General features: G+C 57.7%; 3 protein-coding genes and 2 non-coding genes across 7 annotated transcripts; 1 reads left to right on the forward strand and 4 right to left on the reverse strand.

Annotated features, from left to right (window-relative positions):
- Window positions 1-95: 95 nt before the first annotated feature.
- Window positions 96-7,030, reverse strand: LOC136120724 (suppressor of SWI4 1 homolog). Of its 2 annotated transcripts, XM_065874315.1 has the most exons (13): window positions 7,013-7,030; window positions 6,754-6,924; window positions 6,164-6,265; window positions 5,921-5,971; window positions 5,643-5,813; window positions 4,903-4,979; window positions 4,594-4,701; window positions 4,370-4,493; window positions 4,199-4,277; window positions 3,950-4,079; window positions 3,710-3,876; window positions 3,533-3,619; window positions 96-1,201 (listed from the first exon to the last, which is right to left on the reverse strand). In XM_065874315.1, exons 1-13 carry the CDS (start codon window positions 7,028-7,030, stop codon window positions 96-98), a joined length of 2,391 nt encoding a protein of 796 aa, XP_065730387.1. The 2 variants fall into 2 exon arrangements, with proteins under 2 accessions (XP_065730387.1, XP_065730388.1); XM_065874316.1 differs by lacking the exons at window positions 3,533-3,619; window positions 3,710-3,876; window positions 3,950-4,079; ... (7 more) ...; window positions 6,754-6,924; window positions 7,013-7,030 and adding an exon at window positions 2,852-2,879.
- LOC136121793 (small nucleolar RNA U105B) lies at window positions 4,781-4,860 on the reverse strand. Its single transcript, XR_010655802.1, has one exon. It is a non-coding gene; the product is annotated as a small nucleolar RNA U105B (small nucleolar RNA).
- LOC136121786 (small nucleolar RNA SNORD105) lies at window positions 6,034-6,119 on the reverse strand. Its single transcript, XR_010655796.1, has one exon. It is a non-coding gene; the product is annotated as a small nucleolar RNA SNORD105 (small nucleolar RNA).
- A 6,305-nt stretch (window positions 7,031-13,335) lies between the features above and the next one.
- ANGPTL6 (angiopoietin like 6) lies at window positions 13,336-16,981 on the forward strand. 2 transcript variants are annotated; one of them, XM_065873426.1, is made up of 5 exons: window positions 13,336-13,938; window positions 14,758-14,935; window positions 15,491-15,558; window positions 15,759-16,029; window positions 16,538-16,846. In XM_065873426.1, exons 1-5 carry the CDS (start codon window positions 13,363-13,365, stop codon window positions 16,726-16,728), a joined length of 1,284 nt encoding a protein of 427 aa, XP_065729498.1. In that variant the 5' UTR covers window positions 13,336-13,362; the 3' UTR covers window positions 16,729-16,846. The 2 variants fall into 2 exon arrangements, with proteins under 2 accessions (XP_065729498.1, XP_065729497.1); XM_065873425.1 differs by having other exon boundaries at window positions 13,363-13,938; window positions 15,491-15,678; window positions 16,538-16,981.
- SHFL (shiftless antiviral inhibitor of ribosomal frameshifting) lies at window positions 16,944-21,523 on the reverse strand. Its single transcript, XM_065873427.1, has 8 exons — window positions 21,195-21,523; window positions 20,604-20,727; window positions 20,367-20,416; window positions 18,964-19,002; window positions 18,685-18,834; window positions 18,101-18,204; window positions 17,800-17,954; window positions 16,944-17,237 (listed from the first exon to the last, which is right to left on the reverse strand). Exons 1-8 carry the CDS (start codon window positions 21,213-21,215, stop codon window positions 17,017-17,019), a joined length of 864 nt encoding a protein of 287 aa, XP_065729499.1. The 5' UTR covers window positions 21,216-21,523; the 3' UTR covers window positions 16,944-17,016.
- Between the last annotated feature and the right edge of the window lie 1,811 nt (window positions 21,524-23,334).

Here is a 23,334-nt window from a genome sequence, read left to right on the forward strand (position 1 = left end):
GGGATCAGAGCCAGGGGCGTGCTGTGCTCTCAGCCTCCATTCTGCTGCTGGGTCCCAGTGTCTCGTGATGAGGAGGGGGCTGAAGATGGGCCAGGTCACGGGCTCAACTCAGGGGACTGGGGCCCCGAGGTTTTGGGGGTGGCTGTGACATTGAGGGGCAGGGCTTGGCCGGAGCACTCCGTGTTCTCTGGGGCCTGCCCCTGCCCGCAGCCAGGGCAGCGTCGGCGGCAGCAGTCCAGGCTGGGCACCACAGCCATGTAGAGCAGCGGGTGTATGCAGATGGCCAGGGGAACGAGGCCCCGTGTTACCTGATGGGCCACGTACGTCCTCCAGCCCAGCGCCGCCTTTGCCTGGGCCACACTTGCAAAGCCTGGGCAGAGGGCTCTCCAGCGCTGCCGGGCATACACGTTGAGCACCCCTGTGACGTAGTAGGGCACGTAGGAACTAGCGTAGAGGGCAATGCCACTGGCCACCAGCACCATGACGCGCAGCTTGTTGGCCGCTGTCATGCCGTGGCTCTGCAGCACGGCCTGCCCGAGGGCGCCGTAGGCCACCAGGCTGAGCAGCAGCGGCAGGCCGCAGCCCAGAGCCACGAGCGCCAGGCTGTAGACCCTGTAGGCCTCAAGCTGCTTGTCATCCGCTGTCCCCAGGCACTTGATGCAGGCATCGGGCCTGTCCACAGTGCACTTGCCTTCCTGCTGTGGCCCACTCAGGTGGGAGAAGCTGAGCATGGGTGCGGCCAGCAGGGCCGCCAGTGCCCAGCCAGCGGCGCTGATGGCCCAGGCGTGCTTGGGCCGCAGTTGGCTGTGGGTGAAGAAGGGGTGGGCAATGCCCAGGTAGCGGTTGAGGCTGATGCAGGTGATGAAGATGACGCCGCCCAGCAGGTTGCAGGTGAAGAGGAAGCGCTCCAGGCGGCAGGCAGTCTCCCCGTAGCTCCAGTGTTTGGGTGGGTAGAAGTAGGCGGCCAGCGGGGGCAGCGTCAGGGCATAGAGCAGGTCGCTGACTGCCAGCTGGGCTGAGAAGATCACGGCTGGGTGCCAAGGGCGATGGTCCTGGGTGCAGAAGCGGTACAGGGCCAGGCTGTTGCCAGCCAAGGCCACCAGAAACACAGCCACCAGCATGGGCCACAGAAAGTCTTCCTGGAAACCGCTGAGGATGTGGTCAGCAGCTGCTGAGAAGTTGGCTGGGCAGTGTGTGGGACCTGGGGCAGAGAGCGTTGCTGCATCAGCCCTGTCCCTGACCATGGTTCCCGCCGCCTTCAGAGTCGGAAACACTGTGACGCCCACACCGGCTGTGCGCCGGGAGCCCTTTGCGGGGCATACTCCGCTGAGTACTTTTCCACACCCAGGAGCGGGGGGCCAACCACAGCTCCTTCGTACAGAGGGAATCTGTACGAAGAGGCCCAGAGGCCCAGAGCGGATAGAAGCACAGAGTCCTTCATTCAGCCTCTCTCTGTGTCCCGCACCATCAAGAACCAGCTGGAGCAAGAAGCAGGAACGCGGGCTTCCCTGGTGGCGCAGTGGTTAAGAATCCACCTGCCAATGCAGGGGACACAGGTTCGAGCCCTGGTCTGGGGAGATCCCACATGCCACTGAGCAACTAAGCCTGTGCACAACTACTGAGCCTGCGCTCTAGAGCCTGCGAGCCACAACTACTGAGCCTGTGTGCCTAGAGCTGGTGCTCTGCAACAAGAGAAGCCACCGCAATGAGAAGCCCGCCCACCACAACGAAGAGTGGCCCCCACTCGCCGCAACTAGAGAAAGCCCGCACGCAGCAATGAAGACCCAATGCAGCCAAATAAATAAATAATAATAAAAGTAAAGGAAAAGAACCAAGGACGCATGTAACCTGGCAGTGACCACCCAGAGCCATTGGGGCCTGCGGTGGAGGAGAGGGAGCCCAGGGGAGTGTCCCACCCCGCTACACAACTCCCAGTCCGATCTGTCAGTCTGTCACCCCCTTAGTGTCACCCAAGTCCAGCCCCCACCATCTACCTGTTGGCTGCACTCGGGTCTCCCTGCTCTGGCCCTCACCCATCTGTTCTCTCACATCCTCCAAAGGGCACCTGAGACAGGTCACATCCCTATCCTCCCAGCCCTCCCCGGCTTCCTCCTCACATGGAAGAAAAGCCAGCGCTCACCTTTTCGCACAAGGCCCTGCAGGAGCTATCCCTCCCACCCCACCAGCTCTCTCATTTCCCACTCCCAGCTCCCTGGGACCGTAGTGTCCTGGCTGTTCCTTAAGGCACAGCCTGCCTCAGGGCCTTTGCACTGGCTGTCACAGGCAACAGGCATCCTTAAGGCTGTCCCACTCACCTCCTCCTGGTCTGGTCCTGAGAGAGGACCTGAGATCACCCTAACGTTGTGACTGCACCCTTGGTCCCCTACCCTGCTTATATTTTTGCCACAGCTTGTCACTCCATCTGATCACTGTAAGAAAAATCCCCAGAATGTTCCCTCCTGAGGGTGGGGCAGTGCCCTGCTACTGGCTTCCCAGTGCCCAGAACAGCACCTGGGACTGAGCAGTGTGGGGGGAAGCTGAGCTCTGCAGTCGACCCTTTACACGCCCCACTCGGCCTCAACTTTCCAACCTGAGAATTGGCCTGTTCCCAGTTGGTCCAGCAGGCTGGCCAGGAGCTCTGTGCGAGGTGCATGTACCCCTTCCCTGACCCGGTCGGCTACCCCACTCTCACTTCTGCCTTCCTATCCCATCCCCCCGCCCTGGGAGGAAGTCGGTCCAGACGTGATTCTAACCCCCTTCTCCCCTCTGCCCTCCAGGAGCCGGCCGCCTCCACCCCCACGGCCCTGGATGTGTGCCTGGCTCAACCATCCCAGCAGTGCTGGCTCCTCACCTGAGGTGGCGGTGGCCGTGGCCCGCATGGCCTGCCTCCGGGTCTGCAGCCCGTGTGCTGTGCTGCATACGGCCCTTTGCTGAGCTACCAGCAGCGCTGCTGGCCCCTCCCCTTGCCAGCAGCACCTCCTTCAGCCTGCAGAGCTGGTCTGGGCACACGCCTCACTTCCACCCCCGGTTTCCTTCCTCATGACACACAATCCTCCAGAGCTGGCCCATCTGCTTGTGGGGGCCCTTGCTAGGGGCCCAGGACCCCAAGGCACCAAAGCAGGGTCAAATCTGCCCATCACCCTTGCCTGTGAAACAAGGCCCTGCACTTCCCACTGCCCAGGGTCGGGGAAATGCGCCCAGGCTTCGGGCAGAAACCAGGCCCCCCATTTCAAGCGCAGACTAAGACTCATGAGAAATCAGTTTATTAGAGGCGGAGATTAGGAAAACAGTTCTCCTTTATGAAAGGAAACCGAGGGCTGCACCTGGAGGCCCAGGAGGTGGGGAGCCCAGGGCAGCACTTCTCAGGCCCCAATCTGGGGCATTCCACCTGCCGCCCAGGCTTGGCCTCAGGCTACTCTCTTAGGTGGCCACGGTCGGCCTCGCCTGTGGTCCCGGGCAGCCCCTCTGGGTCCCACCTTGGCCTGGGCCCCCGGGTGTCTGCCCTTGGCCTTTGGAGGCCTCCGGTCACTGCCTCGGTCAGGCTTCCGTTCCTTTACCCGTCGCTTCTTGCCTGGGGGCCCGGCAGGCCGCCTCCACTTGGCTGCCTTTGGGAACATGTCTGTGGGAAGAGACTGTGTCAGGGCCACCAGGGCACAGGGACAGACAAGCCCATGGTGCCCAGCTACACTGACCCCTGCCCGCCACACACCCTCATCAGGCTCCTCGCCCACAGCCTGGCGGAAATACTCGGCCTCATCCTCCTCTTCCTCTTGCTGGCTGACCCCCTCTGCCTCTGCAGGGGCCCCGGGGTCCTCTGCATCGCTGTCCCCATCAGCCTCTGCCCGTGCCCGCTTCATGCCCGCCAGGCTCTTCTTCCTGGAGGAGGAACACTGGTCAACGTGGCAGCCTGCGCCCAGGACCCCGCCTTATCCGCCTGGCGACCACACACCTGTGGGCCTCTCGCTGCTCTCGCTTGCGCTGAACGTTCTGGGCCTGCTGGTCCTGCCTCTGGGCCTTGAGCCGCAGCTTCTCCTCCTTGGCTGCCAGGGTGGCCTGCAGTTCCTCCTCTGTTTTGTGCACTAAATGGGAAGAGACAGCCACTGAGGCCTTCACCAAGATCCAGGTGAGCCCCCCAGCACCTTGAGACCCACCTTCGATCAGGCCTCAGACCCCGGTGCCCCTCCAGCCCCGTCCTCACCAAAACTGTGGAACAGCACATTCCCTTCTCCTACACCCTCCTGGATCTTGATGAGCTGCAGTGTCATCCGAGGCCCGATCTGGAGGAATGGGGGACGGGGTTGGGGGAGTGTGTGTCAGTCCCTCCTTGAGACTGGGGGAAGCCACCGGGCCTGCCTGGGCGGGGCCTCACCTCGGTGAGCCGCACAGCGCTCTGCTGGGCCGGCATGTTGCCGCGCCCTGCCACGGCCTGGGGCAGCACCGTGATGTTGTGCTCGCCGTCCGGCTCCGCTTCACTCTCGGACAGCCCTGCGCCCCTGTGTGGGGCACACACGGGGCTCAGCAGGGAATCCTGGGACAGCTCTGGGGCCCGCCGGCGTGCGGTGGCCCCCTGCCCCCACCCTGAGCCCTCCTCACGTGGCCAGCAGCTCACTGACGTCCTGTAAGCGACTCATGTTGGGGAACTTCTCCTGAAGAAGTTTCTTCATCCCACGACTTGCACCCACAGGGACAACCCTGATGCTACTGCGGGGGTCAGAGCGAGGGAGAACAGGGGTCAGAAGCCATGGGGTCGCGGGCCAGCTCCACCCCCCACCAACCCTCTCCACGGTCCATCGGAGCGTGTCCTTTGAAACTAAGCAATCACAGAGGCTCAGCAGCAGTGCTGTCATCAGCCGCAGCGCGGGGCCACACCCGCCACCCCACCCCACCCCACCCCAGACTCACTAATGGCGGAAATCCAGCTCCTGGGAGTCAGGGTTGTAGTTGATGAGAAGGCAGCGCTTGATGGTGTTCAGGTTCACCTGGAAGGGAGAGAAGAGAAGCCATGGCGCCGCGTGAGCTGCAGCCAGGCCCCACTGTGCGCTGGAGCCCACGCCAAGCCCCGGCTATGGCCGCACTCCTGAAACCTCACAGAAGGGCAGAGTGCTGAGAGCACTGCAGGGGTGGACGGGGCTGCAACTGGTGTCCACGGGCTACCTGGACGCTGCCTAGAAATCCTGGGTCCGAGGCCCACTGAGGCCGTGGACACCGGACTTCCTGCTGACTGGCATCTAACAAGGCTAATCTGAGATCCACCGGTGCCACGGATTAGAAGCAGGGGCCCTGCTGCCAGACAAAGTTTAAAACCTGGTCCCGCCTCCTCCTCCCTCGCATCTGACCTGAGACTAGTGACCTCACCTGTCAGCCTCAGTTTCCCCCTCTGTGAAATGGAGCCACAACACACGCTACTCTACTCAGACCGGCACTCAACGCGCATTTAGGAAATAAGGCACTATGGGCATAGTTTTCCACCTGCCAGATGGGATGGCAGCTCACGGGGGGAGCCTCTCGCGCAGTGTCACAGAACGCCATGAGTGGGATTCGACCTCAGAACCCGGAGCTCTCAGCCTCCATGCTAGGAGGTGAAGACTGGGCAATCAACCCAAGGGCCTGTGCGTGGTTAACTGTTGCCTGGCCCAGCCCACCTTGTGCACGTTGATGGAGGGGAACAGGTTCTGGAACATGGTGGCCATGAGCTTCACGTGCATGCCGTGGGGGCCGAAGCTGTTGAGCACCAGGAGAGGAGGGTGGGCAAACTGCTGCTCGTGCATGCGGTGACGTCGCAGCGAAGAAACCACATCACGCACCAAGGTGTACTGCAGGACAGGGTGACGAGTGGATAACTGCCAAGCACACGTGGCTGGGGCAATCCCCAAACCCAGCTCCTACCCCTCGGAGGCCTCGTACCACCTCTAGTCCTTACCTTGTTGATCCGGAAGGTTAAGGTAGGGCCTCCCGGGAGGCGTATCAGCTTCTACAGAAAAAAAGGATCAGTGAGGGTCAAGGTGTCCAACTAGAGAGCAGGGGGAATGGGAACCTCTGCCCATCTCTTCAGAGCGTTTACTTTGAAGCCAGAATCACGGCAGCTCAGAGGCACAAGGGGTCATCATGAGAGCTGGGGGAGGAGGAGGGGGTGGGGGAGTGAGGGGTGAGAGCGTCCACTCACAAAGTAGACACTGGTCTCCGTTTTGCTCAAGATCAGGAAGTGTGTGACCCCAAGGGGCCCAGCCACTGCCACACAATCTTTCAGAGAGTTTTTCTTCCGAATCTGGAAACGACAAAAAGAAAAAGGGATGATCACTGATATCCCCTTACTGAACAAAGCCTATACGCTTAAGCTGTTATGCCCTTTCTTGCATTTAACCCTTGGAAGAAGGGGGGAGGAGAGAAGAGTGGAATGCTCTTGGCCTCTAGAGCCAGTCAGACTTGAATCTGAGCACCGCCTCTGTCCCTCGACAGCCAGCTGAGGCCCAGACAGGTTAAGTAACTTGATCGAGGCTTTTGAGAGAAGCCAGCTTTGCTGATTCCTGAGTCCCCTCTTAACCACCAGTCCTAGGCACCCAGGCAAGCTGCGCGCGGTTCATCTGCTCGCCCTCGCTGCTGCCACTCAAAGCCCTGAGAGGCAGCCACGATGGTCCCCATAAGGGCTCCTTTCTCCAGCCAGGGAGACTGAGGCCTCGCGCGGTTTCGAGGATGGAGCCATCCCCACAGAAGACGGGGCCCACAGCGGGTGGAGATGGGCTGGGCGATGCAGACCTGCAGGCGGGTGGCGGTGAGCGGCTCCATGACCCGCCGCAAGTCCAGGCTGAGCTGCCGTACGCTGCGACCCGCGCGGCCCCGAGAGAACACGAAAGAGTGCGGCTGTGCGGCATAGGCCTCGAGGTTGCGGAGGTGCGCCTGGGCGCGCGCCCGCTTCTGGTGCCGGGACTGCGGGGGCGAGAGGCAAGAGGTGAGCACTGCGGCCACCGCCGGGACCCCACCCGCGCTGCCCGCTTTCCCGGCCGCCGCGCCTCACCCGCCCCGACTGCCCCATGCCACCGTCTCTTCCTCGAGGCCTCTTCTGCTGGCTGCTTCCGGCGCCGCACAGCTCACTTCCGGCGCCGGCGAGGCGACTACGTGAGGCACCGCTGCGTGATGACGTCACCACATGGGCTTGCGCACCAGGTCGCGGGAAACCTCGGAGGGGTTGCTATGGAGACACCTGGTGCCTGTTTCTGTGGAAACCGGGGGGGGGGGGCACGGTTCTAAATGAGCCATGGGTTCGAATCCCGCCTCGGCCATTTCCACCAGCTGTGCGATTTTGAGGCACACGTTCTCCACTCCAAGGCTCCTAAAGTATCCCAAAGGGAGGATGATCATCATTTCCTCTCTGACCCGCGAATTAAGAGCGATGATGTATGCACAGTACTTGGCACACTGGCGCCAGGCACTTGGGGACCCGAAAAGGGGATAGCACCTTGGCAGGTACTCATTTAGGCCCCAGGTCCTGAGGACCAGCTGTCCCCCGCGGGGGCCCTGTCTGCGGACGGGCTGAGGGATGGAAATTCCACATCACCTTCTGGAAATTCAGAGCAAGGCGGTAGCTTCGTGAATAATTCACTCCCTCCCAGTTTCCGCTCAAAGCCCCAGCCTTGGCCTCAGGCCTCTGGCTTCTTCCCCAGAACCTTCGGGTGGGGGGAAGAGATCCCCCAACATCTCTCCCTGTTCCATTTGTCTCTGTCTCCCTCTCCCCAGCTTTGAACTTGCCCAAAATTGTCTCCATCATCTGTAAGTTTCCATCTTTCTCCTCTCTCTGTCTGTCCCTATCCCCATTTCTCTCTTCTCATCTCTATCCCCATCTCCCATCTCTCTCCCGATCTTCCAGACGTTTCTCCTTCTCTGTCTCTCTGACTCTCTCTCCCTCCTGTCATCCCCTCTCCTTGACTTAGGAGGTTTCTTCTCTCTCTGCTGCCAGTGGGGGAAGCTGGAGGGGGCCCAGCGTGGCGGGGGGGGGGGGGCGCCAGCCCAGGCCGGGAGCCCAGCCTGGCAGCCTCTCTCAGATCTGGGACGACCATTTCCTCCTTCAGCCCGGGAGGCCACTCGGGTTACGAGTTCAGGACTGTAGGAAATGGGAGGAGACTGCTAGTCGGGGAGGCCTTCTTACAAGTCGGAGACCCTAGCCTGGTGGGGGCTCTACGTGAGTCACTTTGTTCTGTCTGTTTTCGGCCCTGCAGGACCTGACCTGTGTGAGGATGTGAGAGTGTGTGTGGGAGATAAATGGAAACTTGCGCTGGGCTGTGGGCGGGTATCAGGGGCTCGCCGTGTGCCTGGTTTGTGTCTCTGCGCTTGCCAGCGTGTGACCATGTGTACCTGGGTGTGTACATGCTTGATGCAGATTTACAGACACGCTCAGCCCACGGGGTATTTTCCTTTAAGTCGTGGTGTGTGCGTGTGTGACCGTATTTTGTTTTTAGTTTTTGTTGTTGTTTTTTAAATTAATTTATTTATTTTTGGCTGCGTTGGGTCTTCGTTGCTGCGTGTGGGCTTTGTCTAGTTGCGTGAGCGGGGGCTACTCTTTGTTGCGTTTCGCGGGCTTCTCATGGTGGTGGCTTCTCTTTGTTGCAGAGCACGGGCTCTAAGTGCACGGGCTTTAGTAGTTGTGGCACGTGGGCTCAGTAGCTGTGGCTCGCGGTCTCTAGAGCGCAGGCTCAGTAGTTGTGGCGCACGGGCTTAGTTGCTCCACGGCATGTGGGATCTGCCTGGACCAGGGATCGAACCCGTATCCCATGCATTGGCAGGTAGATTATTATTATTATTAATTAATTAATTAATTTTTGGCTGCGTTGGGTCTTCGTTGCTGCACGCAGGCTTTCTCTAGTTGCAACGAGTGGGAGCTACTCTTTGTTGCGGTGAACGGGCTTCTCATTGTGATGGCTTCTCTTGTTGTGGAGCACGGGCTCTAGGCGCGCGGGCTTCAGTAGTTGTGGCACATGGGATCAGTAGCTGTGGCTCGAGGGCTCTAGAGCACAGGCTCACTTGTTGTGGCGCACGGGCGTAGTTGCTCTGTGGCATGTGGGATCTTCCTGGACCAGGGCTCGAACCCATGTCCCCCGCATTGGCAGGCGGATTCTTAACCACTGCACCACCAGGGAAGTCCTGTGACCACATTTTGAACACATAGTTGCTTCCTAAATCTGTGCTATTTCCAGTTGTGTCTTTATTTATTTATCTTTTTTGACTGCACCACGCGGCTTGTGGGATCTTAGTTCCCAGACTAGGGATCGAACCTGGGCCCCAGCAGTGAAAGCGCTGAGTCCTAACCACTGGACCCCCAGGGAATTCCCTCCAGTTATGTTGTTGTAATTGTCTGTGCCAGGAAAATCCACAGACACACACACATACACATATACACACACAGATTCCATCTGTCTATCTTTGCTGCTTTGTGCAGTGGTTTGCATGTCTCATTGGGTATCCGTGTGTGTCTTTGTGCTCTACTGTTATGTGCACACACAGAGGTGTGTGTATGACTGTTGTGGTATATGTGTGTGGGTTTTGGAGCCATGTTACCTGGGCCGAATACCATTGCCGATCCTTTCTTTGGCTGTGTGACCACAGGCAAGTTGCTCACCCTCTCTGAGGCTCCGTTCTCTGCTGTAAAATGTGGTTACATACAGAAACCAGCTCTGGTTGCTAGGATTAAATGAGATACAAAATGTAGAGTTTAGAGTCATGCCTGACAGGCTGCAGGTGCCGCTGATATTCGCTACTGTTGTTCTCTGTGGGGTGTGTGTGTGTGTGTGTGTGTGTGTGTCTGCCTGTCTATGTCTGAGGCTGGGATCCACCCAGCCTCCCTGGGCCTGCAGCCTCCCATGCTCTGTGCTGTGCTGTGGGGGGAATGTCCAGGGCACTGAACTGTGTTATCAGGCTCTGGTGGCCTGGGCAGGAGGGTCTGGCAATTCTGCCTCAGTTCTCACATGGGAAATGCTAAATATTTACAGTTTGGAGCTCCTGGGCTCAGCATCACCGCTCTAGTCCCAGGCTCTGGGTGGTTACCAAGCCTCCTCCCTCCTGCTCTCCCACCAGCCTCTCCCCTTCTCCAGTTCAGAGGCCCTGCTGGAGCTTCAGCTCCTCCTCGGACTTCTTGTGTCTGCTGCGGGCCTTGCTGAACTCAGGGTCTTGGTCGTGAGAGGTGAGAGCGCAGGAGGGTGGGAGGGCAGGTGGAGGCTGAATCTGTCTGTTGGGAAACCTGGGCCTTGGTTTGGCTGGGGGACTCCCCAGACCTCCTCTTTACTCCAGGCTGAGATCCTGGAAGGCAGTGGGTGTTACACACACTCTAGTTCAAACGGGTTTGGTCCATCCCTGTTGTGGAGGGCCTGATGTCTTTGGGCGGCGGGCGGCAATGAGAGGACCCTGCTCTGCCCTTGGTAGCTAGTGCTTGGGGTGTGAGTACAGTAGTGAATATGCCTTTCTCCAGCACAGAACCCTCCATGATTCCCACATGACTCAGAGTAAAACCCCAAATCCTCCTCAAGGTTCACAAGGCCCTGCACACTTTGCCCCCATCACTTCCTCCTGCTCTCCGCCTCACTCATTCTGTTGCAGCCTTACAGGCTTCCCTGCTATTTCTTGGGAATATCAATTAAGGTTCAACCTCAGGGCCTTTGCACTTGCTGTTCCCTCTGCCTGAATGCTCTTCCCTTTCTCTCTCTTCCTTCAGGTCTTCACTCAAGTGTCATCTTCTCAGTAATGTCTGACTCCTCTATTTAAAATGCACCCGCAGTCCAGGTCTCCCACCCCCTTCCCTGTTTTTCTACTAAGCACTTACATCTGTTTTCCCAACCTGCTCCACAAGGGCAGGGGTTTTGTCTGTGTTGGTCACAGCTGTGTCCCCATCTCCTGGAACAGCTCCTGACACACAACAGGTGCTCAAGGAATGCTTGTAGAGTGTGTGAACAAGGCAATGTGTGTGACAATGAAGCCTGCAGGACATGCGCCTGTGTGGCCACCAGGATGTGTGGGTTTGGAATATGGTGGATCTTGGCGCGGACAGGGCCAGCATGTGGACATGTAGAACATTTTCTTAATGTTGGCATGTGCACGTGGGAGGGATGTGTTTCCCCATCAGACAGCCTGCAAGTGTGTGAACCCCAGGAATGAAGACAATGGAGGCCCGCGTGTGGATCCTGCAGGGCCGCGGGTTGGTGGCCACAAGTATACAGCTCACCTGTGGGAGCCAGGGAACACCTGGCGGGGGCGGGGCGTGTGGGCAGACCCGGGGCATGTGGGTGTTGCGGGGTGTGTGTGACGCCTGGCACTGTTTTAGGCACTGCGGACAGAGCAGTGAACAAAACCCAGGCTCAGCCTCTGGGAGCTTATGTTTTGGTGGAGGAATTCAGATCATAAACAATGGCAAACAGACAAGACAATTGCAGAGTGATAAATGCTAAAATGAAACAGACGGACTGTGCTAGGGCGTGCCCAAGCAGGGGCAACTCTAAATGGGGTAGTCAAAGAGGGCTTCTTCTTTTTTTTAAATATATTTTTGGCTGTGTTGGGTCGTCTTTGCTGCATGCGGGCTTTATCTAGTTGCGGTGAGCGGGGGCTACTCTTCGTTGCGGTGCGCGGGCTTCTCATTGCGGTGGCTTCTTTTGTTGCAGAGCACGGGCTCCAGGAGCATGGGCTTCAGTAGTTGTGGCACGCGGGCTCGGTAGTTGTGGCTCGCGCGCTCTAAAGCACAGGCTCAGTAGCTGTGGCACACGGGCTTCGTTGCTCTGAGGCATGTGGGATCTTCCCGGACCAGAGACTGAACCCGTGTCCGCTGCATTGGCAGGCGGATTCTTAACCACTGTGCCACCAGGGAAGTCCCTCAAAGAGGGCTTCTGAGGAGGAGACAACTGAGCTGAGACCTGAATAAGGAGAGACAGGGAGCTGTGATAAATTCAGGGAAGAATATTCCAGGCTGTGGAAACAGCAAGTGCAAAGGCTCTGAGGCTGGAGGGTCCCTTGTGTGTTTGAGGAACAGCCAGGCCAGGGTGCCTGAAGCAGAGTGAGAGCGGTGGGTGGGAGGGTGAATGGTAGGAGGGGAGGGCAGGGAGGGGCCTGGGCAGAGCATGCAGGGCCTTGTGGGCTGCAGGGAGGACTTGGGCTTTTCCTCGGAGTGAGGAGGAAGCCACAGAGGTCCTGAGCAGAGGAGGAGGGACGTGACCTGACTTGGGTGTTCACGGGTATCCTCTGGCCACTGTGGGAGAATCAGAGCAGAGGTTGAGGATGGAAGCCTGGAGACCTGGCAGGCAGCTGCTCTAAGGAAATCCAGATGGTGTATTGAGCTGGGATCATGGGAGGGAGTGAGAATGGGGGGGAATGTGGAGGAATTCAGGGTCTAAACACAAGAGCTGATAGGCCTGGCTGATGGGTTCCATCTGCCATGAAGAGACATGAATGACTCTGGAGTTTTGGTCTGAGGACATGGGAAATAGGGTGTCCGCTACTAGACTGAGTTAGTGAGACTTTCTGCTCATCTCCCCTCACCCGCCCCCCCCACCCCACCCCCCTGCCACCTGTTTCCCCATGGCTTCTGCTCCAGTCTCCTCCAGGTTCCTTTAATACATCAGGCATGGTCCAACCTCAGGGCCTTTGCACTTTCTATTCCCCCTGCCAGGGACCTCTTTTCTCCCAGATACCCCCATGGTTTCCTCCCTCACCTCTTTTAGGTCTTTGTTCAAAACTGTCACCTCTTCCAGTCTTCCCTCCTCTCAAATTGCCCCTGCACATATCCCCAAATCTCTGTCTTTTACTGGTTGTTTTTTTTTTTGTAGTTGTTTGTTTCTTTGGCCGCGCCGTGCAGGTTGCGGGATCTTAGTTCCCAGACTAGGGATCGAACCCCGGCCCTTTGCAATGGAAGCCGGGAGTCTTAACCACTGGACACCCAGGGAATTCCCCTCTGTCTTTTACTAAAAGTACCTTTTATCTTTAGTACCTAGGGCTGTCTAATACACTCAATTAATTCTAAGTTTATTTGGTCCTTGCTCACCAGGGCAGGGATTTTTGTGTTTTGTTCCCAACTGTATTCCCAGCGCGTAGAACTGAGGCCAGCACACAGTTAGCACTCAGAGAATGCTTGCTGAATGAATGGACGAGACACACTGACCCGCAGGGCGTCTGGAACTCAGTGGGGAGGCCAGAGCTGGATTCTATTGGCGTATCTCCAGCCTCGGGACTGGGAAAGGGATGGAGGCGGGCGTGTGTGGACCCTGATCTACGCAGGTGTACACCTGTGCATTCCCGCGTGGGACCACATAGGTATGGCCCAGCTTGAGAGTCGGGGGTCGAGCCTGGGTTCCGGGGCCCCCTCCTTCCCGTTCACCCTCTGCCTGCAGGTCCGCCATGTCGGCACCCCGGCTGCTCACGATGCAGCTGCTGCTCTTGCTGGACGCTTGGTGGGCGCGCGCAGCCGCCCCGCGCTGCACCTACACCTTCGTGCTGCCCCCGCAGAAGTTCACAGGTGCCGTGTGCTGGAGCGGGCCGGCGGCTCCGCGCCCAACTCCGGAGGCCGTGAACGCCAGCGACGTGGCGGCACTGCGCGTGCGAGTGGGCCGCCACGAGGAGCTGCTGCGCGAACTTCAGCGGCTGGCGACGGCCGACGGCGCTGTAGCCGGCGAGGTGCGCGCGCTGCGCAAGGAGAGCCGTGGCCTGAGCGCGCGCCTGGGCCAGCTGCGCGCGCAGCTGCAGCACGAGGCGGGCCCGGGGGCGGGGCTAGGCCTGGGGGCGGAGCCTGCCGCCGCGCTGGCGCTGCTTGGGGAGCGTGTGCTGAACGCCTCGGCCGAGGCGCAGCGCGCAGCCGCCCGCTTCCACCAGCTGGACGTCAAGTTCCGCGAGCTGGCACAGCTGGTCAGCCAGCAGAGTGGCCTCATCTCCCGCCTGGAACGCCTGTGCCCGGGGAGTGCGGGCGGGCAGCAGCAGGTAACTCTGAAACTATCTCCCTTCCCAAATAGCAGCCACTTCTTGTGAGCATCTTCAGTAGATGGGCCCCCTGAAACCCCATGCCCTTTTTTTTTTTTTTTTTGGCCCCGCTGCGGGGCATGCGGGATCTTCGTTCCCCGACCAGGGATCGAACCCGTGCCCCCTGCAGTGGAAGCACCGAATCTTAACCACTGGACCGCCAGGGAAGTCCCAACCCCATGATTCTCAGTTCCGAAATACAAAAAGCTCCAAAAACGGACCCCTACCTCTTCCCCAGTAACTCATTTGGGTCAAAACGCAACTGGTAGCTACTTCAAGTCTTTACTTATCTACCTAATATGAATACCCATAGGATCCTATAATCAAGCATATTATTAATATGTGATAAAGACCAAAGACCTCGTTGGGGGTGTTAGGTAATATAAAGGTAGACCCTGCATTACTGTTTCTAACTCCTGCTATATTATTCTAAATTCTGGACTATGTCTCACCTTAGGTTTTGAATAAGCAATTGTTGCTTTGTGACAGTACCTAACTTACAGGGTTGTTGGGAGGATTCAGTAAGTTAATAATATTGGATGTACTCATATTATCCCTACTTCACCGAAAAGTTTGGAGGCACAGATCGGTTAAGCTATTAACACCAGACCAGGAGTTTAAGCCCAGCTCTGTTTCTTCTTGACTACTAGAGCTAGGCTTGGGAAGATCAACACACGCCCCTGCTTGATCTTCCCATCTGGGTGCTAGGAGATTTACGAGCCCAGAGCGTCCTGGGATAAGGGTTAGTGCAATCACATCTAACTCTCTTGGTTACCCCAGGTCCTGCCACCGCCCCTGGTGCCTGTGGTTCCAGTCAGTCTGGTAGGTGGCACCAATGACACCAGCAGGAGGATGAACTCAGCCCCAGAATCCCAGAGAGACCAGACCCTGAGACAGCAGGGGCCCTTGGCCTCTCCTGTGCCCTCAGGGCACCCTGCTGTCCCTACCAAGCCAGCAGGTAAGACAAGGGCGGGGCTGTTGGGGGTGTGAGGAGCCAGGAGATTCCCAGTGCAGCATGAATAGAGGGAAATATGAGTCAGGACTTTAATGCCAGATTCCTCTCATGCTGGGGGGCCTGGAGGAAATGATGCTTTTATCCTGATAATGGAGCAGGGAGATATGGCTCTTACTTTGATAAACACCAAAATTCTTACTATGGTGTGAAAATAAGAGAGGTACTCTTACTTTGACAAGAGGGCAGGGGATTCAGGACTGCTACTTTGGTGAGAATTTGAGGGAATTCAGAGGGCCATGTTCAAGACCTCTATTCTGATGAGGAGACCGTAGAAGGAGAATTTAAGAATCCCAGGCTCCACATTTGCTTTAGTGAGAGAAGAATGACTTAGAGTCTTATTTAGGTAAGAAAAGGGGTATTGGGGCTCTTATTCTGGAGAGGGGATAGGAGAGGCAGTTCGACTGTTCTGGTAAGGGGACCAGTGAGAATCAGGACTCTTACTCCAGTAAAGGGTTGACTGGTCCAGGTTGTGCCTGTCCCATATCCCTGTGCCCGCAGGCCCATGGCGGGATTGTGCAGAGGCCCGCCAGGCAGGCCATGGACAGAGCGGAGTGTATGAGCTACGAGTGGGCCGGCATGTGTTGTCAGCATGGTGTGAGCAACAGCTGGAAGGTGGAGGCTGGACTGTGATCCAGAGGCGGCAAGATGGCTCCGTCAACTTCTTCACTACCTGGCAGCACTACAAGGTGAGCACAGGTGGGTGGGGGCAAGGCTGGGCAGGGGAAGGGGACCTGCTGCTGACTCCCTGACTTTCCTGCCCTGCCAGGTGGGCTTTGGGCAGCCTGATGGGGAATACTGGCTGGGCCTTGAACCTGTGCATCAGCTGACCAGCCATGGAGACCATGAGCTACTGGTGCTCCTCGAGGACTGGGGAGGTCGCGGGGCACGTGCCCACTATGATGGTTTTTCCCTGGAGCCTGAGAGTGACCACTACCGCCTACGGCTTGGCCATTACCACGGAGATGCTGGAGACTCTCTATCCTGGCACAATGACAAGCCTTTCAGCACCGTGGATAGGGACCGAGACTCCTATTCTGGTAAAGAGCTCTCATTCTGGTGGTGGTGGTGGGGAGGGAGTAGGAGACTGTTAGTGAGGAAATGAAAGGGGGTGGGGTAAGACTTTCCTCTGGTAAGGATCAGGATAAACAGGAGAGTGGAGGACAGGACTCTTATTCTGGTGAGGGGGTGCGGAGTCCAGATTCATTCTCTGATGAGGCAGTAAGAGTCAGGACTCCTGCCTTTGTGAAATGTGGTGGTGGGGGGTGGGGGGAATAGGGGGAGGTATGAGAACTAGGACTCTTATTCTAGAAAGGAAGTAGAGAAGGTTGTTTTCCCTGATAAAGGAATGAGAGGTAAAGCTCCTAGTTTGCAGAAAGGATGGCGAAAATGTGACTTATACTTTGGTAAGGGGATAAGGAAGGAATTAAGGCTATTACTCTGAAGAAGGTATGGGGACAGAGGATGCCTGGCAAAAGCCTTGTACTAATGAGGTGCTGGTGGAGGCTTTTATTCTGGTGAGAAGACATGGATTCTCTCTTCCCTCAGGTAACTGCGCCCTGTACCAGCGGGGAGGCTGGTGGTATCATGCCTGTGCCCACTCCAACCTCAATGGTGTGTGGCATCGTGGTGGCCACTACCGTAGCCGTTACCAGGACGGCGTTTACTGGGCCGAGTTTCGTGGTGGGGCTTACTCTCTCAAGAAGGCTGCCATGCTGATCAGGCCCCTGAGGCTGTGACCATCTGTTCATCTGTCCCCCAGGTCACAGGGGATGTGTGTCCGCAGGAGCCCAAGTTGTCCTGGCCACACCTCCTTTGTGACTCAGTGTGTGCCGCGTCCCACAGACCTCTTCTCGTTGTGGATCTGCTCCCCAGGACCCTGAAAACAGGACCCAGGAATCCCCCTGCCAGCATCTTGGACCCAGATGGCTCCCCAAGGGCATTTAGATCTCCGTTTGAGCTCGTATTTTATAACAACACAAAATATGCACAGACCGTGTCTGGTTTGCATCTGCACCTGGCAGGGGTCACTCCCCGTGCCCGCCCTCGTCCTCCTCCTCTTCCTCCTCCTCCTTCAGGTCCTCCAGAATGAGGTTGTCCAGGTCTTCCAGGAGTCCCCCCTGGCTCAGGCAGGTGGCCACAGTGGAGCCACTGCTGATGTGGAGGTTGCTGGGGTGCAGAACTTTAGGCAGGTGGTTCTGCTTCCGACTCTTGGGGTGTGCGCAGGACGTCCCAGGCACGTGGGGCTCTGGGGAGGGAGAGGTTCTGAGGTCGTGGGGCTTGAGGCCACGGGGGGCTCTGGGGAGGGAGAGGTTCTGAGGTCGTGGGGCTTGAGGCCACGGGGAGCTCTGGGGAGGGGAGGGGCTGAGGCTACAGGCTCTGGGGCCAGAGCTACAGGAAATTCAGAGGTGAAAGTCACAGGTGTTGAAGCCACAGGAGACCCAGGGACGTGGGCATCACCTGAGACTACAGAGGACACAACAGGAGCCAAGAACACAGAGACCACAGGGGCAGAGTCCACAGGACACTGGGGTGTGGGCCACCAGAGTGAAACCACAGAACTTTATGTGAGGAGACATGGAAGGTGGATGACGCCATGGGAGGTGGGTGTTAGGAGGGGAGGTAAGGAGGCTGGAGGCCCGTGGAAGATGTGGAAGGAGGGGCCGTTGCAGTGGGAGATGAAAAGGCCTCCAGGACTGAGGCCTTAGGAGGTATGCGGAAGAAGCAGGCAGAGACCTTGGTTCTTAAAGGCTCAGAGATGTATGCCCGGAATAGGGGGGGTAGGCCATGGGGACATGCCAGGCCCTCACCTCGCCGATTGTAGCAGTCCTCAGCTGAGCAGGAGTGGGTGTGGGTGCTGCGGCGATCTGTGTCCCGGTCCCAGCGTGGAGGGAGGATCCGTGTCAGATCCACGGGGAAGCCGCACCCGTAGCAGGGGGACCGGGACCCCATCTGTGCCCAGCCCCTGGGGGCGGGCAGGGCCGTGAGGGTCCAAGGGCCAGCTGGGCCAGGGTGGGGCCAGGGCAGGGAGGGGCAAGGCTAGGGTGGGGCAGGGCCGAGGATGGGAGGTGGGGGTGGGGTCAGCGCCCTCACCGGAAGTTGTGCCCTCACCGGAAGTTGTGCCGACATCTCGGGCAGTGGAACTCAGCCACGCCCCACATCTTATCACTGGGCACCGGCTCGTAGCGCTTCCGGCATTTCCTGCATCTGGACACCTGGGGGTGCGGAGAGAGGGGCAGGCTCGCTGTCAGAGGTGAGCAGTGATAGCCTGATGTTAGCCAGATCGAGATTTACACTATGGAAATTGGCAAACACTGTAAATCTGGGGGTGCCTCTGCCCCACGAGAGCCGGTTATTAGGCATTTACCAGAAGCATACCACTGGTCAGGGGGTTCAGAAGCCAGATTTGGGGTTGTGGTTTGGGAGTCAGGTTTGATTTCTGTGGTAGCTGTCAAACTGTGTAGTCAGAGGTCAGGCTCCGGCATAAGAGTTGAGCTTCTCAAGTTGAATGTCAAGTTGAAAAGTCCAGCTCAGTGGGTTGGGGTTAGGGTCTGAGATTGGGGTTGATCTCTGAGGTTGCAGGTCCGGGGTTGGGCTCTCAGAGGCTGATGTTCTTGGGTCAGAGGTTTGGACACTGAGAGTGGGGCTTTGGAGTGGAGCCGGGACAGAACCAAGGTCAGAGGTTGGGTTATCACCTCCTTCCGCTGGGGCACGCGGCGCCACCAGACATGGTCACAGGAGGAGCAGGCGAACTGCCGGTCCACGGCAGGGATGAGGTCTTCCTGGGCACGTTGGAACATGCGTAGGTTGGCTTCTGTTAGTGGCAGGAGCGAGGTCGCCACCGCCTGCAGAATGGAGAGGGTGGTCAGCCCTCTTCTCCCCTTCCTGCCCCTACAATGTCCCTCCTCCTCACCTATGAACACCCCAATGGATGTCCTCCCTGCTTACCTCCCTGTCCCACATCCTGGACTCACCTGGATGTCCCGGTCCTGCTTCATGTCCTCTGGGGGGTCCTGGGTGGAAACACCAGGGGCAGAAACTGGAGATGTGGTTCACGCCTCTTTTCTGGGGGTGGGGCTTCTGCACGGGGAGGCAGGGTTCTGGCCCCATTTAAGAGTCGAGTGTCCCTAACTCAGGAGGAGTTGATTGAGCAGCATGCACTTCCTGAGGGCAGGATGTGTGACCTCAGTGGTCCTTATAGCAACCCTGGGAGGTGGGCACACCTGTCATCCCCATTGCTCAGACGGGGATACTGAGGCCCAGCGCCGGGAGAGGGCTTGCCTGAGATTACCCTGAGTGAGCATGGCGGAACAGGCTGGACCCCATCCTCCCTTCCTGCCAATGAATGCCACACACTTGCTGGCATTGTGAGAGGTCACCTCTTTGAGGCCATGCTGCTTTAGGTTAAGTGCTTGAGCTCCGGATTCAGATGGATGCAGGTTGAAACCCTGGCTTCATCACTTCCAGCTGTGGGGGTGTGGCCAAGCCACTCCTCCTAATGAGGGACATCTAAGAGCCCAGGTTCTGACTCTTGGTGGCCTGGGTTCAAATCCCAGCTGCCACCTGCATTCAGCAGGAACCGGGTGAGTGACGTCATCACCCTGTGTCTCAATTTTCTCATCTGTAAAATGAACGTGATAAGTAATAGGACCTGTCTCACAGGACCTGTGGCAATGAAGTAAGTCAACAGGTAATATTCCTGGAGTCCTGCCGCAGGGGAAGTGCTCAATCAATGATACTCTTTGCTATTTTTATCATACTCATTATATGTATATAAATGTTAAGGGTATAATACGTACTTTATTATACTCTTTAACAACTCTGTGCTGGGTGTTTCAGGCAGGCCAACCGGTACGCCAGCCACCAAAGCCATCTAAGGGGCAAAGTGGCCATGCAAATCCTTTCATTCATTCATTCATTCATTCACATGGGCTCCCCTGCCCCTCTCTCCTCTCTGTTCTCCTGCTCATCCCAGCCTGTCTGTATGTTCCTTTTGTCATGCCACCCCTCTTCCAGGAAGACCCTCTCCAACCCCTCCCCTTCCCAGAGGTCACTCCTCCTTAGTCTTGAAGAACTTGGTACCACCTCCTCCAGGAAGCTTTCCCTGATCTCTTTGGCTCCTCTATAATGACAATCCTGATTCGTTTCACTGCTTAGTTTCTTGTCTCTCTCTTCCATTTAATACAGTCAGCATGTAATGAGCATCTACTGTGTGCAGGCTCCCTGGCCAGATACACGACTGAGAGGTGCATAAGTGAATGAGGCTAGACCATGAATTGTGGACTGTCAAGGCACAGAGGGGGCTCACCATGGATGAGCCTGACCCTTCTGTTCTCCCTCCCCTTACCACATCTTTTGAGGGGAGGGCGCAGTTTACCTGGGCATCCAGGTCATTACTCAGTTCCTGTCCATCTTTCTGCTTTACCCCTGGTGGGGAGAGTAAGTGTAAGTGAAAGGCCTTTGAAAGATCTTGTGGGAGTTTCAGGGCCCGAACCCGATACAGACCACCCCCCAAAGAGATTATCTCATCGCCTCTTCCTACCCTCAGCAGAGACCACACCCCCTCCCCGCTCCCCAGCGGAACCCCCTGCAGGCAGGACCCCCGCCTGCTCACCGTACACGATGGAGCGCCCCACTCCGGTATGGTCGCTGCCAAACTTCCTCATCAGAGTCCCCGCCTTCTTGGAGGATACCTTCCCATGAAACTTCTCCCGGAGGCGCCGGACGCTCTTCTCCAGCTGGGGTGGGGATACAGGGGCTCAGATGGAGGAAGGAGAGGCGCGATTGCCCCTCCCCCATCCCTAGGCATCCTTTTTCACGGCCTGAACTTGACCCTTGGTTTTAGCCTCCGCACCCCACCCCCCCAATCCCTCTACTGCATTTCCTGGAAAAAGCCAAAGTCCCCACAGGGCACTGGGGGAGGGAGCGGACTAAGGCGAACGTCCCAGGCTAAGGGAGGAGGCCGGCCAGGTAACCCCTGGCCTCTGACCCTTGACCCAGCAGCCCCCGCTTTTCCTCGAGGAGGCCGCATTTCGCTCTGGGGCATGTGGCGGTCACTCTCCTTTCTGAGGGGGACGAGTGCCAGCCTGGGGGAAGGTCTAGGTTTCGGATGGAGTCCCCAGGAACTGCGAAGCCCCCTCCGCGTCCCCCGGCTCCTCCCCAGCATCTCTCGCGGGCCCCCGGCCCAGTTGTAGCCTTCTCCTACCTCCACACCTTCCTGAGACATGGTGGCGGCGCCGGTCCCCGCGACGGTCCGCACTGGGCGCTCAGCGCCCCCCTACCTGGGCGCGCCCGTCTGTCCAGCTGCCTCTCAGGGCAGGGGGCGGGGCCTCCAGGCCGGCTCCGCCCTTCCTTTCCAGCCCTCCGTTTCGCTTTCGATTGGAAAGAGGGGGGACGGGGCGCGCTGGCTCCGCCCTGGCTCCACCTCTGCTCTTGCGCCCCAAACCCAGGCGGGCGCCCCCGATCTGCACCCTGCGGCGGAGCGCGCAGACCTCGGGCGGGGGAGGCGGCGCGGCCTCTGCAGTCGGTCACATGTCCCCACGCTGCGCGGGGTCCGCGTCTTCACGTCCCTCGTGGGGGCGGGGCCGCATCTGAAGGCCGCGGTGTGTCTCCCGGCCCCCGCTAGCTCGTGCTCCCCCAGTCCATCGCTCTGTCCCCTCCTCTCCCCCAGGAATCAGGCGCTAATTAGGACCTGGACCCCTTTCTCACTTTGAGCCTCTTACCTCGCCACGTCCCCTCTCTGAACCTCAGTTTACTCCTCTGTAAGATGGGGATGATGATAGTGGCTACATCCTGGAGTGTGTGTGTGTGTGCGCGTGTCCGCGCGCGTGCGTGTGCCAGGATTCGAGTACCCGGGTAGAGCACTTAGTAGCTCCTGGCATGCTGTAGACATTCAACTAGTCCCTGGGCCACCTACTATGTGCAAAATATGAAGGGGCAGGCAGTTGGCGGGAAGGAGGAGGTGCTTGCTAAAAATACTGATTCCTGGTCCCTAGCTGTTCTGCAGAATCGGGCTGTCTAGGGGTTCCAGGGGATTTGCACTGTAAAACGTAAGATTGAGAACCCCGGGGGGGGGGGGGCCAGGACAATTTTAACCCAGCAAGCGGGGGAGGGGCTCTGTCCCAGCCTTGCCGCATCAGAAATGTCTTCTTGGAGGAGTCCTGGAAGTGTGAAGTCTCAGCAGGTGAAGAATGGAGTGGGGGAAGGAAGCAGCTAGCCGTGCAAAACCCCCAGAATCAAGAGAGTCTAGCGCTTTAGGCCAGGGCTTCTCAACCTCAGCAATATTGGCATTTTGGGCTGGATGGTTCTCTGTGGTGGGGGCCTGCCGTGTGCATCGTAGGATGTTTAGCAGCATCCCTGGCCTCAACCCACTAGATGCCAGTGGCACCCCTGCCCCAGTCATGACAGCTGAAAATGTCTCCAGACGTTGCCAAATGTCCTCTGGGGGTGGCAAAATTGCATTAGGATAAATGACTCCTAAAACTGTTTTTCTTTCTTTCTATTTTTTTTTTTTTTTTTTTGTGGTACGCGGGCCTCTCACTGTTGTGGGCTCTCCCGTTGCGGAGCACAGGCTCCGGACACAAAGGCTCAGCGGCCACAGCCCACGGACCCAGTCGCTCCGCGGCACGTGGGATCCTCCCGGACCGGGGCACGAACCCGCGTCCCCTACGTCGGCAGGCGGACTCTCAACCACTGCGCCACCAGGGAAGCCCCTGAAACTGTTTTTCAACATGCACCTCTATCAGTAAAAATGTTGGAGCTCAACCCCCAGAGGGATATTTGTTTATAAATTATATACAAATACAGTTATACTAAGAGATTCTGTAGATCACTTTATAATAATGTATTTATTACATAATGATATTCCTTAGCAAACTTTAAAAAAAAGATTAAAAAAATGTTCTAATGTTTTCTACCTGAACCCCAAAGTTTTGTTTGTGGGGTCTATGCACCCCTCCCTGGGATGCATGTAAACAGTTCATGGTTCTTTGTGCTGAGTGGTGGGATTTCAGGCAGGGAACGGGAGGTGGTATAGGCAGCGCAGAGGACCTGGGATTTTATCCTGAGGGAAGTGGGGAGACGTGGAGGGGCTCTCCCAGTATAGTTGCCAATTACTACTTACCCAGTGGAGGGGGAGGTCACAGCTACGTCCCACGCCTTGGTCAGGGTGGGCACAGAGCAGGCAGGAAACAGGTGGGAGTCTGATCCAGCCCCTACACAACTCAGGTCTGCTAGATTCTCATCCTAATGGCCACCACAGTGAGAGCTTACTCTGTGCCAGGCACTGTTCCACTGTGGACGCAGCATCAAAGAAAACAAAGATCCCTGCCCACATAAAGCTAGCA

This window comes from Phocoena phocoena, chromosome 3, assembly GCF_963924675.1.
Source record: "Phocoena phocoena chromosome 3, mPhoPho1.1, whole genome shotgun sequence".
In the NCBI taxonomy this organism is placed as follows: Eukaryota; Metazoa; Chordata; class Mammalia; order Artiodactyla; family Phocoenidae; genus Phocoena; species Phocoena phocoena.